The sequence below is a fragment of the Seriola dumerili genome, unplaced genomic scaffold, assembly GCF_002260705.1.
Source record: "Seriola dumerili isolate Sdu_G_001 unplaced genomic scaffold, Sdu_1.0 BDQW01000052.1, whole genome shotgun sequence".
NCBI classification, from domain to species: domain Eukaryota; kingdom Metazoa; phylum Chordata; class Actinopteri; order Carangiformes; family Carangidae; genus Seriola; species Seriola dumerili.
The window spans coordinates 7,938,769-7,955,329 of record NW_019174307.1 but is presented as its reverse complement, the minus strand read 5'-3'; the positions used below and the strand labels follow the sequence as shown (position 1 = coordinate 7,955,329).

The 16,561-nt window shown below is 39.1% G+C and overlaps 1 protein-coding gene across 2 annotated transcripts; it reads left to right on the top strand.

Moving 5' to 3' along the window:
- The first annotated feature begins 277 nt into the window (after nt 1-277).
- Nucleotides 278-10,404, top strand: sept10 (septin 10). 2 transcript variants are annotated; one of them, XM_022740429.1, is made up of 10 exons: nt 278-420; nt 1,515-1,629; nt 2,054-2,249; nt 2,446-2,632; nt 5,012-5,173; nt 5,415-5,511; nt 5,884-6,052; nt 6,194-6,326; nt 6,792-6,970; nt 8,210-10,404. In XM_022740429.1, exons 1-10 carry the CDS (start codon nt 391-393, stop codon nt 8,223-8,225), a joined length of 1,284 nt encoding a protein of 427 aa, XP_022596150.1. In that variant the 5' UTR covers nt 278-390; the 3' UTR covers nt 8,226-10,404. The 2 variants fall into 2 exon arrangements, with proteins under 2 accessions (XP_022596150.1, XP_022596149.1); XM_022740428.1 differs by lacking the exon at nt 8,210-10,404 and adding an exon at nt 7,665-7,748.
- The last annotated feature ends 6,157 nt before the right edge of the window (nt 10,405-16,561 follow it).

Here is a 16,561-nt window from a genome sequence, read left to right as displayed (position 1 = left end):
GCAACATACCATGGAAGCGACTGGGAAAATTAAGTTGCGCCGTACCATTATGCAAAGAAGGGGGGTGATATGTATTAATACAGTAAATGAATATTATTCAACTGCAGTTTCCTAAAGTTGTAGCATATTTTGCTCCTTGAAAATGATATATGTTTGAATCCCCTCACAGTTTGTCTAATTTTTGCAGAATGTTAGTTTTAAAGCAAATGTACAAACTAAATACTTCACCTAATTCCTACGTTGTTGTGGGTGGTGTAGTCTGTCCAGTTGTCGACGGTAGACGCTGTGAGGCGGTCCTGACCAAGATTCTAAAAAAAGCTGTCAGTCATTAGTTAGTTTTGTTGTATTTTTTGTAAAACTATTTGGGGATATTAAATTCTGTCTAAAACTATGGCTTCTTCGGATGTTGCTCGGCAGCCGGTTAGTATTTTCCTTCCTTGTGGTTGACAAATGACAGTTTTCTTGACAGTTGAGCAGGGAGTGTCCAGGGCTACCATTATGTTAGCTCCCGCTAGCCTGATGACTAGTTTCTGTCTTTCAAGTTACTTTTTTAGATTAGTTTCGTTTAGTTTAAATTTGGCAGGGACGTCGACATATATTCAGAATATCATGCGGGTCTTTTCAGCTTTAATTTAAAACTTTTAAGGAGGGATTCCGTATTACAACTTCAATCAAAATACACCCGCGGGGGGCACTAGCTGGCTAACTTAACCATTCAGCAGTCAAAAGTTTCTGAAAATAGTCGTGTGCTACATTTACCGACACAGAAATTGGCAAAAATGTAGCTAGTTCATGTAATAGTAGTAACCTTTGTAGGTAACGTTTGCTAGCTAGCTTAGTGGCTAGCTCGATAAGCACCACAAAATCGCTACATTTTTGAATGAAAGTTGGTGGCCACGGACGTTGCTGATACTTGTGTGATCGTTAATCGTTTCTCACATAATCATCATAGAATAAAATGATCGAATGTTGGAGGTCTATCATGAGGAATATCATACCAGGCTCTACTCTGGATTTTTGATTAGTTCAGAGCGGAGCAGGTCAGAGGAGGACAACACAGTTTAGGAAGATTGGTTCATGTTAGTGTTTTCCCATGTTTCTGTCTGATTGGGTGAGATACTGAGCCACTTGTAAATGCAATACTCCAAAATCACAAAGCCGTTTTAATTCTAAGAAAGTTAGATATACTAAAAAAGGTAATGTATTGAGCAGTAATTGTGTAGGAATATTTAAAATTAATATCTATCTTAATATGGATTAGTGTGCATCCCTACAATAAAATCTCAATGTATTAAAGTGATATGTCAGTTACTCTTACAATTTCCCCTACAACAATACTCATTGGATGTAAGTGAACAAATTATAAAAGTTTATTATTTTTTGTTTGTTCGCTTTTTTGTTTTGTTGCTAAGATGATCCCACCTCCCTGGGATAATCCTTTTTCTTATTTTGTGAAGAAAAGAATCTTTAGGCTCTTGAGGATGATCTGTTTATTTGTGTGATTTCTTCTTCAGGATAAAGGCGTCCGGCCCCTGTCCTTGGCAGGCCATGTGGGGTTTGACAGCCTTCCAGATCAGCTTGTCAACAAGTCCATCTGCCAGGGCTTCTGCTTTAATATTCTCTGCATTGGTACATACACATTATACACGCTGTTACTTAAATTGTCACATTCTGAGGATGTTACTACTAATGTCATGGGTGCATGTTATTGTTTAGGTCCGTCTGATTTTAAAGCTCCTTTTCTGTTTCCCCTTAGAATACATTCTGGCCATAGTGGCAATGATTGATAACTTAGTATCCATCTGGTTAATGTGGCTTTGTGTTAGTCATTGACATGAGGTCATAGCAGCAGTGCTGTGATAAGGAGGATACTGGTTCAAATCTCTCAGCCAGCTGGTAAAATGGTTTGGGTGTTCAGACATCCCTCATTTAGCAAAGGAGAGTTTTACGGTTATTAGATTTCTTAGCATTGTTGATGCTCAGAGTATAGTATTGCATCTCAACTGTGAAGTTTAATTATTAAAAATGTTTTCACATCTCTTTATGGCTCTAGGTGAGACCGGTATCGGCAAGTCTACTCTGATGGACACTCTATTCAATACCAACTTTGAGAACTTTGAGTCATCCCACTTTGAGCCTCAGGTGAAGCTGCGGGCCCAGACCTACGACCTGCAGGAGAGTAATGTCAGATTACGCCTCACTGTGGTCAACACTGTGGGCTTCGGAGACCAAATGAACAAACAAGAGAGGTGGGAGAAGGAGAGTGTGTGGAAGGGGAAGAAGAGTGACAGTCTCAGAGTGTGTTCAAAGAGAGTTTGAGTGTTGACAAGAGTGAATGTGATTAAGAATGAAAGCTTAGGTAAACATCTTATTTTAAATTCACTGCAGTTGTGAACTAATCTTTGTTTACTCACATCACTGATCAGCCTTATGTCTCTTCTGTAGCTATCAGCCGGTGGTGGACTACATCGACAGGCAATTTGAGAGTTATCTGCAGGAGGAGCTAAAAATCAAGCGCTCTCTTCACAACTACCATGACTCGCGAGTCCACGCCTGCCTTTACTTCATCTCACCCTCAGGTCATTCACTCAAATCTCTGGACCTGGTCACCATGAAGAAACTAGACAGCAAGGTAGGCAAATGATCACTGTGTGTGTGCGCTAAAGGGTCAGACCAGTGTTGTATAATACATCAAGTGGATTTTTAATATTCACTTTGATGTAGGATTTCTGAAGCAACATTTTGAGAGGATCTTTGTATCCCAGATAAGGATGGACAGGAATTTTTTTTAATTCTAAGAGGAATATCTAGAAATTGGACAAATGGCTCATTTTAATGGAGTAACCAAGAATATACTGTGCAAGTTGTTTCATGCATTAATTATATTAGATTAAGAATTAAGTTTAATGGGTTATTCTTGAGCTAGAAAACAGCAATTGACAAGAATGATTGTATCAAAAGATCTACAACAAGCGAGTAAGTGGACTTTGAGTGGAAGCTGTTCTGTCAACTGCTGTTTCCAAGGTGAAGGACAAACTGTTTAGCTCATTTATTGATATACAGTATTGGCTCATGGGAGATTATATTCACTGGACATTATATTAACCTTTTTAGGATTAGTTGCTGAAACTGTTGCTGCATAACACTCCCTTGTGAACTCATTAAATCAAATGGGCTGTCGATCGAGATTCCAGAACATATGAATCATCGCTGTTTGGCATGTTGACCGACATTCCGTGTCACATGCTTTTGTTTCATTGTGGGAAATTTGAAGGGCACTAAGGTGAATGTGAGCATTACATGAAAAATTGATTATAAAGTGATGTGTATGTGCAGCGGGAGGTTCTGGATATGGGCCTATGCTGTAGTTGTTTCTAGACTTTCCTGTGTTTTTTTTTGTCTGACTGTTGGGAGTGGTTCACTATCCAACTGGCTAAAACCCCTCCCACAGCTCTTGAAGTGGTCAGAAACTTTCCCATGCTCTCTGTGTGCAGTGACTTCGTGTTTCTTTGTGTGTTTGTGTGATTTCACTGCTTTGGAGTGTCAGTAGCCCCGGATTTGCGTGTGAATGGAGTAGAAAAAGCAGTGGAATGCTGTAATCACTTCACACACACACACACTCGAGTTGTCCTTTTGTGTCACTGTACGGATACAAACAGAAAGAGCCATTTGTTGAATGTGCAGGACTGACAGAAAGACAGTCCATCACTCAGACAGCTGTTGGAACAGATCTCCTAGCATTGTTTTGTTTTCCCTGCTGGGATCAGTGTGTATTCTGTATGTGTGTACGGGTGTGTGGTCTGGCCCAGAAGCTTGTGTAGTGACAGCAGCTCATTCCAGGCCTCTATCTCTGGTACAACAAGACGACGGACAGACAGGAATGTGGGATGACCTGGACAGCAGAGAGGGCTACTGGGCCAGAAATAACATCAGTAGACTTGGTTTATGTAACACATCTAAAAGCAGTTCTTAAAAAAGAATTTTACATAAAGAAATAGAAACAAATACTGCTGGAATAGTCAAAGTTTTTGTTGAATTGCACTGATTCTTGTATTTTGCCAGAGTCAGACTAATTGGTGTCTTTTTAATGCTTCTGCATGTAGTGCTATGATATGTTGGTCAGTGAGATTAGCTTGTTTTAGCCCAGTTACTAGTTAAGTTTAGGGAAGTTAACCCTACCAACAAACTGTTATACAAAACTGCCTTCAAATGAACAATAAGTACAATGACAACACCACGGTGGCTATATTGATATGATATGTAATTTTTGGTATTGATGAATTAGTGGCTATGATTTATCATAATCAATGGAAAAGATGCTCTACTGTATCTATAGCCCCTTTTATACAGTCTGTTCAAGACAGGAATGTAGCGCCTTTATTCCGCCTCACTGTTCTGTATAAAAGGTACAAACATTGAATGGGAGGACACTCTTGTTAAGCTTATAATGCGGCAGTGGGGGTAGTCACAGAGCTGAATCAACATCTGTGTAAAATGGAGACATTCAGACGCTTGTGTTACACATCACACCTCTGTGTCCAGAACAACGGCATACTATCTAAAAGCACACCCTGGGGCAGCAATATGCTGGCTTTGTTTGGTTCAGTGTAAAAAAGTAAAGTCCATTTAACAGCAATATGCAGGATCTCTGTTTAAAAGGTGCTTATGATGAGAACTTAATTGCAATAAAGTGAAAATTCTCTTTAACATACAAAGAGGAGGCTCTGTGGTTCATTTGTTTTACCCCTTGCTGCTATTTTAAGCAGAGTGAGTCATTTAAACCCTACCTGTAGAATTAAAGTAGTGACCTTGGTGCTCCCCTGAGTTCTTAAGCTGTAATACTTTGTGTCACCTCTTCTTAATTTTTGTAGCCAGAACATTTAGTCATTTAATTATAACAATTATTATAAGTTACAATGTTATATTTTTTTTCTGAAGCCTAAATATTTGTAGTAAATAATAGCTGAGGAAGACAAATAGGTTAATGGTTGTGTGTCCTATCTTGATGTAGGTGAACATCATCCCAGTGATTGCCAAAGCTGACACCATCAGTAAGAGTGAGCTGCATAAGTTCAAGATCAAAATCATGAGTGAGCTGGTCAGCAACGGTGTCCAAATCTACCAGTTCCCCCTGGATGATGAGACCGTGGCCAAAGTCAACACTACTATGAACGTAAGAGAGCACACACACACACACAGACACACACACACACACAGATACACTGTAGGTGTGGGCATTTGTGCTTGGGTGAGGAAGAATTGCTGTGGGAGTTGGTATAAAGGACAGTTGTGACTTAATAAGTATATAAAGTTACATATTATACCTAACACCAGTAATTTTTTGCAGTGGTATGAATCTCACTATGTGATATCTTTTTTCGCAGTCAAATTTCACACTGTGTTTGGTTTTGTAGGGTCATTTGCCATTTGCTGTAGTTGGCAGTACAGAGGAAGTCTGCGTTGGCAATAAGATGGTTAAGGCTCGTCAGTATCCCTGGGGTGTTGTACAAGGTAAGATGGATCACTGTGTGTTTCTATACAACTTGGCTAGCATTACCAAAAATCCTGCTGTTAATTGATATAGTGGACATCTATTATCCCCTCAGAACATTTTTTACCCTTGCAAGAAAGAGCTCCACACAGTGTGATTTAATTTTGAAATCAGCACATTCCTGTTCACTGGGCTTACTGTGTAAAACCTAATTTGTCCTGCTTTAAGCAGCTGCCAGCCTGCAGTAAAATTTGTCATCACTGTCTGTTTCAGTGTCCCATCCTGGTTTTAATGCTGTTTTAAAGGCTTTTCTAGCCTGACATAAAAAGATCCCTCAGCGTATACGGGTAACCCTGTAACTTGTCTAATGTTCTATTTGATGTGTGTGTCAGTGGAGAATGAGAATCACTGCGACTTTGTGAAGCTGAGAGAGATGCTGATTTGTGTAAACATGGAGGACCTGAGAGAGCAGACACACACTCGCCACTATGAGCTGTACAGACGCTGCAAACTGGAGGAAATGGGATTCAAAGACACAGACCCAGAGTGCAAACCTGTCAGGTGAGCTGCTAACCACAAACACCTGCATCTATGCAAAGAAAAATGCACAACTGACATGATTGACAATTGTCCTGTATACATATTTATATATATATGTGTGTGTGTGTGTGTGTGTGTGCATGCGTGTGTGTGTGTGCACAGTTTGCAGCAGACTTATGAGGCCAAGCGTCAGGAGTTCCTTGTGGAGCTGCAGAAGAGAGAGGATGAAATGAGGCAGATGTTTGTGCAGAGGGTGAAGGAGAAGGAGGCCGAGCTGAAGGAGGCTGAGAGAGAGGTACGTAGACTTGCCAGATGTGTATCCACCTATGAGGTATGAATTGCTGAATTGATTTTCTCAAACTGATAAAATATTGGAAACTATGAATCAGTTAACTTACATTTAGCAAAATCTCTATGTGTTAGCCCTGTGTAATTAACTCTTTATTTAATTCCCACTGAAGGTAGTAATTTGTGCTCAATTTATTTTAGAATATATTCAACGTGCATGATTTTACCAACATTTGGTTTTTTAAAGTTGTTTTTATTCATCTCTAGTATTTCAGTAAATCGATATTCCAACAATATTTCCGCTCCAAGAAACTAAACCTTTTTTTTTTTTTTTTGGCATTTCACATGAAATTTGGATTTGGCGTAAGAGAGCAATCACATTATGATACTGAAATGAAATGGTAATTAGTTCTCCTTGATGTCATCCTTGATATTATCTTAGCCATGTTCCCTGTCACTGTGTGGTTTTCAGCTGCAGAGCCGTTTTGAGCAGCTGAAGCGCCTCCACGCAGATGAGAAAGCTGCTTTGGAGGAAAAGAAGAGACTCCTGGACGAGGACCAGAGTTCCTTCAGTAAGAGACGAGCTGCTGCTCAGCTCCTGCAGGCCCAGAGTCTCACCGCCAACGGCAAAAAGGACAAGGACCGCAAGAAGTAAGAGGCTTCTCTGAAAGCTGATGCTTGTATTTTATGAAAATGTTTAGGACTCAGGATCCAATAACACTTCTATTGGTTGCAATGGTGAAATCAAACTTTCTGAGTCATTACTTGCGCACATATTGCCACTTGCTGGAAAGACTAACGTAGGGCAACATACATAACGACAAGTGGTGGGTTTGATTCCACTTGTGGTAACTGTGTGCTACTTGTGGTATTTGTTAATTTTTTTTTGTTGCATTGTTTCAGACTTAATCAAATATTGATTGTGAGAATATTTTTTCTAGTTTTTGGCAGTAAAAACAAGAACAGAAGAAGAAAATAAGAATGATATGTAGGTCTGCTTGATTATGGCAAAAATCATAATCATGATTATTTTTGATCAATATTGAGATCACGATTATTCAGCACGATTTCTCATTGACTTAGAAAAAAATGATTTAAAAAAAAAAAAAAAAGCACTGTGTCGATGTGGTTATTCCCATTATACACAATATAAGTAAAAAATATCTGAGCATGATACCCACCACCACCACTGACCTGAAACTGAATTTCTAAAGGACAGTTCAGATGATACTCTGTCCATTTCTGTCCTGTGTGTGTGTGTGTGTGTGTGCGTGCGTGTGTGTGTGCGTGCGTGCGTGCGTGCGTGCGTGCGTGCGTGCGTGCGTGCGTTGCACGGTGCTCCAAGGTGTGTGAGAGCGCTGCCCCGCCCCTCACACACAGGGTAAGAGAGAGATGCAGATGAACTTCTGTGGAGAGAAAAGCAAAAATGCATCATAGACGAATGTCTTCATCAGAAACGAAGTTAGTGAATGTGAAAGAGAACTTTTATGTTGCAACAAAAAATACAAAATCTATTTTCCTAATTCCTTCAGTACTGAGAGTGGAACTGATAACGTCGGATGGTTTTTGTAGGGAGGCTGAAATTTGTTGTGAAACTGAAAGCGCACAATAATTGTTTTCTCTTGATTATCTTGTTTTTACATCATTGGAGGCCAAAATCGTAATCGAAAATAAAATTTGATTAACTGCACAGCCCTAATGATATGTAGGACTGCATAATGAAATGGAAGAAAGGCCACATAGGCTAAAGATGTAAGAGGAAGATAAAGGTGCTTGTGGTGTCTGTCAAATTCAACAATATAATGTGCAGTATGTTTTTTTTTTTTTATGCTGTAAAATTGATTCTCAATTCACTGATGTACATCTGTCTCTCCTTGTTCTCTCTTTTAGTTCTGGCTTTATGTGAAGACTCTGAAGTACACTCCATTATGACCAGTATAGCCAGTGGCATTCTGTCCACATCTTTTCCAGCCCTTTGTGGCCAGTCTCAAACACTAACCAGGAAAACCCCACACAAACCAGCAGTGTGTGCAAGTGTGAGTTTGATTATGTGCCAAAGTTTAATGACTGTACCCAAGAACCCTGTGTACACTTTCCTCAATTGTATTTTTAATCTCCTTTGTGGGTTTTATACCTCTTTGTGTAATATTTTATATTTATCCTTTCATTTTTATATAAAACATTTATTTTTCATATACCTCCCTTTTTTTGCTCAGACTGAGGATACCTCAGTGGATTGATCCTCACCACCTCCACACTAGAAGCTGTAAACAGACATGGATAGGTACCAATAATACAGTTAATCAGTCACATTTTATGTCTGCCAAATCTTTACTGTATCATGAGGGACTCCTCCTTTTATAATGAAGCAAACTAGTCTTGTGACCTTCCAAATAATCTGTACCATACAGTAAATTATTATACCGCCCCTTCCAGACATGCATTTCCTGGGGTAAGATTGCCAGCAGTTTTACATGTTTGTCTCAAAGTTTGAATTCTGCAAATGCCCAAGTCTCTTTCAAAAAAAGGTGCAATGGCAATCTGTCAGTGTAGAACCTAGTGAAATTTGCATAACATGTCCAATGCAGCTCAAGTTGTAATTAAATGCAGAATTCATCTAAAAGATACAGAGGGTTACATTCTTTTATATTTAAATCCACAAAGAAAATAAATTCTGTTTAATAATCTACAAAATACTGTAAATGAGAGAAGAGATTACTGTCATGTCAAATAGGTAATTTTAAGATGTGTTTTCATTTTGTTTTTCTTTTCATGACTTCGCAAAGGAGAACAAAAAAAACACAATAATCATAAGTCCTCCTTTGCTGCTTTCATCCATACCAGCTACTTATACCATGAAAATCCAGCAAGATGCTTAGATACAGCATGTAATTTTAACTATATTTAAAAAAAAAAAATAATATAGGCAGCAGAATAATAATTGATAAAATAAATGATAAAAATTTATCAGGGGATCTACAGGGTTGGTTACAGTACTGAGAAGTGGGGCCAAGTAGGTCATTAATTAAGCTATAGAGAATAATATTCAACTTCACCTTACTATTTTTCCTTTTAATCGCTGTTCTCCAGCAGTGGTGCAACTGCACTGAGAAGGTATATAGTGTGTGCATTGCAGCATATGCAGACATGTTTGAAAGGCCAAATATTCTATTAATTTAAAAGACATGTAGCTAAATCCAGCAATGTTAGAGAATCCATTTCTGAAAAGGCCTCAAGCGGTATCTGTGATAATTTCTGAATCTTGATTTAGCGCATTCTTCAGAGTTCTTATAATCATTGTCACAGGGCATTATAATTCCTTCTCCTTTTTTGTGTATTATGTTTTTTTTTTTTTTTGGTGTATTCTGATTTTTGTTTTTGTCACACCTCCTTGATGCTATAAGCCTTTAATATGAATGCACCAGCTTTACTAAAACCCTGCAGGAGTGACACTGATACTCCTGTTGTTGATTCACTTCTGAACGTTGAACTTCTCCCGTCCAATCACAGGTTTCTAGGAGGGTGAAGCCAAGGCTTGATTTTGGATTAGGTACATGTTACAGCATATATTTATATATCTTGTGTTTTACTTGCTCCCCTATTTTTCCTGCTGACACAAACAGTCTGTCTGAAAAGAGCTGACAAACATGTCAAGTCAGTGTTTGCTGAGGGAGTAAAGGAAGAGGAGGAGGATGCATTTGTGACTATATTTTAAGCAATTTTTTTATTCACTTCTCCCTGGTGTCATGATAAGACAAGGTTTCACACCTCGTAGCCTTTTACAGTACAGAGTAAATCATGACACTGTGGTGCTGGTTTCCAGTACAAGTGTGATATCTGAACCAACATTGACTCACAAATGCTGCCACTTTATATTCACACGAGAGCTTAAGATGTGTTAGTGCCTTACCTGTGTGAAGTTTATACACTATCCACTTGGACATCCAGGGAAACACACCGATGCCTAATGGACTAAAGCCTGTCTGAGACCCATTTGTACTACACTTGTATTTAAGGAATAAACAGTGTTATTTGGGAGCTTTTTTCCTTCTTTCTAAATAAATCTTTGTATTTTTGTCATGATATACTCTTGTCTGTTTGTTGATCTCACAATTTGCTACCAACTGTTGATCAGTCATACACCAGCATGCATGCAAGACCATCTTTGTGCAGATCACTGATGCAAGGAAACATGGGTTCTTTTTTACTTTTGAAGCAACCACATTGAAAACATGGTTTGCAAAACATACAACACAACTGTAGAATTCAACCCAGAATCCTCTGCTCAGAAAACTCCCAATCAAGGTCCTAATGAAGAGAAATCTGTTTCTCTTATGGTGTTCTGTGGACAGCCAGTTAGAAAAGTGACAGGAAATAAAGGGAGAGAGAGATACAGGAAATAACACAACAAAGGTCCCCGGCCAGATATGAACTAGGGACATTACCGTTCATGGATGGCGCCTTAATGCCAAGGTCAACAGGGCATCCCAGGAATTTGTTTGCGCTGTGTTGGCTCATTCTCTGTAAGAGAATATACAGAGCAAGGGTGTAAGTTTGTTCTCAACATTGGTAGGGACACAACAACCCTGTCACCACTCCAAAACAAAGAGGTTGGTTTTTTAATGCCTTCACCAAAACAGGGTGCCCATATGCAAATGTAATATATGTACATGTCTGGAATTTCCATGTGTGAAATATATGTACATATGAAGTAAAATCATATTAATTTAAAGTATAGCCTATATATGTCAAAATTACATGAAAATTGTTTGGACCAATATCACCTACTGACATGTATATCTAGCTAATACAAACATGTATTTAGTATGTCTGTTTATATTATAGACATACGTTACATAAATATGTATCCATCCCAAAGCCTGTCATTCATATTATATATGTCAATATAAAATATAGACATGTACGTTTAGAAATTAATAAGAAATTATTAAGACAATCCTATATAAACAGAATTTTGAGAAGCATGTTTTAATAAAGTTGCATTTTATTTCATGTATGTAATAAACTTATATCTTCATATATCCAGAGAAGGTATATACTATATATGTCATTATAATATATCCTCTTATAGGTGACACATATGGTAACATCCCTCTTGATATAGGGACATTTATGTCATGTACAGTATGTCATGAGTCATGGTATACTAAGGTGTAAAAATAAGGTATAAAAAGGCATAAAAAAGCCATAGTATAGTAAGGCATTGGAGTCGCCAATTAACCTCATTACCATGTCTTTATACTGTGGGAGGACATTGGAGTACTTGGAGAGAACCCACACAGGCACAGGAAGAACATACAAACTCCACACAGAGAGGCCCTGGGCTTGGGGTGGAAAACCCAGAAACTTCTCACTATGAGGCAGGTCTAACCACTGCATCACCAAGCCCCATAAATGAATCATCATATAGTAAGGCATAAAAACATCAAAGCATAGTAAGGCATAAAAATGTCATAGTACAGTAAGACATAAAAAGTCATAGTATAATAAGGCATAAAACAGTCATAGTGTAGTAAGGCATAAAAAGTCATAGTATTGTAAGGCATAAAAATGTCATAGTATGGTATGTTATAAAAAGTCATAGTATAATAGTATAGTAAGGCATAAAAAGTCATAGTGTAGTAAAGCATAAAAATGTAATAGTATGGTAAGGCATAAAAAGTCTTAGTATAGTAAGGCATAAAAATGTCATAGTAAGGCATAAAAGTAAGGCATAAAAAGTCATAGTTTGGTAAGGCATAAAAAGTCAGTGTAGAAAGGCATAAAAATGTAATACTAACCTATACTAAGGCATTAAAACATTGTAGTGCAGTAAGGCATAAAAAGTCATAGTACAATAAGGCATTAGAGTCGCCAGTTATCAACTGAACACATAAACATTCTCCTGACCTGCACAGTACACACTAGCTTGCTACTTTGTCTACACATTACCTCAGTTGTGCGCTGAATTATCCAGGCTTCTTCCCTTCATCCTCATTTAATTCAATTAATGTAACACTAATGATTTATTAAATAACCTGTAAAGTGGAGTGATACACAAAGTTAAAAGTCCCACTCTATGTCAGCACTCTGTCTTTCATGCACAGATGGAATGCTTCTCCATCAAATTACTTGGTCGGAACTAACTGTTGTATAATAAGGCATAAAAACGTCATAGTATAGTAAGGCACAAAAATGTCATAGTATTCATGGTGACATTTTCATGGGATTTTTTTTTACAGAAATTAAACTCACAAATTGATATAGCCAGCATTTTATGTTTACTCCTTCTAGTAACCTGACTGCTAGCCTACAGAAGACAGTAGCTAGGGTCAGCTTGCTAGATAATGCTAGCTAACATGGTTAAATAACATCAGTTGACATTTTTCTGGTGATGTTAATCACCATTGTAATATTCTCACATGACGTGAGCCTTCAGACAGCCACCGTCCTTTCAGTCAATCAAATGCTAGCATGCCTAAATCGGTTGTCTTGGAGACGTAGTCTCTTGGAGGGGACATTGGAATGATCTAATATGACTTCACTTCAAACATAGTGCAAACGAGTTCACCAAATATTGGGTTGGGCTGTATTGAGTGAGGGCTCTTTTGTTCCAGTATTTTCCTTTTAGAAATCAACATGTGATTTTGTTAATGTTACAGTATGAAGTATACATTTGCTGTTTGGTATGTGTAAAGGCATCTGCATAGTGTTTTCAAACCTCCTGACTAAATTCCGCCACACCCCTGTGATTCATTTTAAAGGAAAATGTCCAATGTAAAGTAATGTGTATTTCTTTCCCTTTATCAGAAGCTAAGAGGATAGAGGATGATCACATTTTAGAAAAAGATGTAGGAGACAGCAGCCCCTGCCCACCACTTGCTTAATTCACACACACACACACACACACACACACACACACACACACACACACACACACACACACACACACACACACAGAGGGACTGCCCTGTACTGACTGGTAGAGGTCTTGTTCCCTGCAGTGTCTTACCCTCCAGCTCTGTTGCCCTTCATGTGACTCAGAGGTGGCCCACAGACAGGTAGACAGACAGGTCTGGCGTAAAGCAGCGGAATGCTGATCCCCCTGCAGGGGTCTGCAGCACCTCAATGTTAGGTTGGAAGACACCCCGATGATAACCATTCACCAAGACAAACGGTGGAGAAAGATTATGTGTGTATGTACAGACACCTTTATTTACTCTGGTTTGTTCCTCTATTGGGCGGAAAGTGATTTCTCCCAGTTTTTTCCTGACTGAAGCAAACACTATCTCTACACTGCAGAAAACTGAAAAATCTAGATCTGCTGCCTGCACACCTTAAATACACCTGGTAGACCCTCTGTGTTTGAGTCAAGATTTTCTAAGTGCGCTTACATCCAAGATAACTGTCACACCCGTGTGCTGGCACACACAGACCTTCACATACACATACCCTTGTCACCTTTTGCCACTCACTCTAAATGCAAATGGAGGTGATCATTGGAGACAGGCCCGGCTGCTGGAGAGATGAGGTTGTCATTTAAGGGGAGTGCCAGCGACGCTCTGAAATTACCAATTACACACCTCGACCATGCCAGTGTTGGCTTGAGAACACAAGAGAGAGAGAGGCAGGGAGAGAATGGATGCAGGAGGATGGAGAGGAAAAGACGGAGGGAATGATGAAAAGATAGCAAGAGTGTCTGCTTTTATTTCTGAACATCCTTTACCAGCATGATAAAGACAATAATTCACACTGGCAGATAACCTCACCTGGAGTGTTGCTCATAAGACTCCATGAGCTCATAATGAGCACATTGTGAGCTCATGTAATTATAATTAGAGCAGAATATAATATGATTCTCAGGTCGAATCATCCAGGGGACAACTGTAAAATCCTAATGAGCTATACAGGTAATGTGTTTATTACGCATTAGAGTACACAAATGTGTATTGCTCCCAATTACACTCTGTTTGATCTCTATTATGAAGCTTCCGCAGATTCAAAAAGACACTGAAAATCTGTTTTAAAACAAAGGCATTTATTGCGAAAAATGCACTTGACATGAAAAAACAATCAAATCAACCACGGGTCATCAGTACAAGACGATGTATAATGATCACATGGTAGAGAGCGCTGGGCTTGGTCAGCGCAGAGCATGACTTCAATGGCACAAAAGGCCTATAAATATTCTGCACAATATAGAATTATATATATACTTTCTTTTTTTTCGGTTTCTCTCGCTGTACCGCTCGACTCAAACAACCCGACTCTGAGTCCTGATGAGGCATGAGCGTCCACATCACGCCAAACTTTTTCATAAAGTTCCTTTTTTCTGTAAAGAGCTACATACAGAGGCCTCCCTTCCCCTTGCGCGCACACACACACACACACATGCGCACGCACACAGACACACAAGTATCCATAGGAACAAATATGGCTGACATCTAATTCAAGATGGCAGGGTGAGTGCTCAGACTTCCTGGAAGGATGTTCCAAAAAGGGAGTGGACAGTAATTTGATATGAAGTCCAATGAAAAAAATTTGGATGTGCAATGGTTTGTGTTCATGTCCAGTGGCAATAACCACCTCTGTTAATGGCTTGTTCACATTTTTCAAGCTGTACTCAAGTGGTATTTACAACCAGGAAGCTGAGGCGAAAGACAAGCTCACATCACGTAAATAAAACACATGAAAACATTTGTGAAACCAGCGGTTCAAGTTATTTCATGTAAAGTGACCACTGTGCAGTGGTTGTATTCCTGATGTTTTGACTCGTGTAAACTCTTCTCCTCCTCCTCCTCACAGCATCAACCTCATGGAAAAGAAAAGACTGTCGAGACCCGTTCATCTCCGACACAAACGAGGACTTGTGCTTAAGTTTGACTCAGTAGAAATTAGAGTCTTCTGTTCAGCGGGTGTACAAACAGATAAAGAGACGCTCGCTCAGGGTTTTGTGCAGAGCTGCTCTGGGATCTGCTGGTTTTTTTGTAATGGAGTCAAGCAGAACAGATCTGCAAGAAAAACAACCAGCAGGCTCATCGTACCGACAAAGCAGATGAAGGGAGTGAGAAAGAAGAGATTGAGAGGAAAGACAGACTGTTCTGCCAGATACAGTGTATTTGTGTGTATATATGTGTGTGTGTGTGTGTGTGTGTGTGTGCGTGTGTGTGTATGTGTGTGTTGGCGTTTGTAGGCACTAGGGTTTGACTGACAGGTTTTGAAAGCCAATGCAGATATGTTTGGATTGAAGTTTCCAGTAACTAATATCTTCTGACATTTTCATGGCAAATAGAATGGCACTTTTACCTGGTTGAACTAAAACACCCCACTGAAAGCTGTACCATTTATCATAGTCTTTTACTCATTTCACTTACATAAAATGGGGTTAAAATAGCAGAAATTAAATAGTGAAAAAAATCAGACCAACTGCTTTATAGCCAAAATTGTAATTGAAAAACTTCATGTGTCAGTCTAGCCCTAGTTTGTGTGAGCTGTGACCTGCTGGAGAAAAAAAAATCTAAATTGCAGAGTGTTTTTGGTTTCATCTGTTGCTCCAGATGCACAGAATTACCCATAGAGCACTGCCGGCCTCCAGAAAACGATTGCAGACCATGTTTCTTTCTGTAATTACTGCGTGTGTTTTCACTTTGTGAAATTTATCTCCCTTCCATGTTTTTGTTCATTTTCCTTCACAGTTTAAGGGATTACGTTTGAATTTTTTCCCCCCCAACAATCTAATAATGGGAAAAACAAACAAGTACAAATTGCCTGTTCTTTTGTCTCCTCAATGGCAATACCATGACAGGTCAGTATTGTGCTGAAAATAATGATATGGATCAAAACATTAGATCTAATGGCGGGAAAAAGGTTGATAAGGCTTTTGATTTTGATTCGTCATCTGTACCGTCACTCGTCTGTCTGGAGTTAACCAAGGTGTGCTTATCCACTGACAGACTCTCACCTGGTTATGGTCCAGTTAGACCCAATTAGACAAATGTGTGCTCAGCCAGTGAGTGAGCCTCACCTGTGTGCACATGACTGGTAGCAGTTTGTGCTAAATTCTGGCCCAGTATCTTTAAAAAACAGAAAGTGCGGAGAGCCACTCCATTTACTAATACATGGCCGGTATTAAAATCCTGCTGACCTCTTACACTCACTCACTCACTCACTCACTCACATTCTCTCACACACACACTCTCTCTCACACACACTCTCTCTCTCACACACACACACACACACACA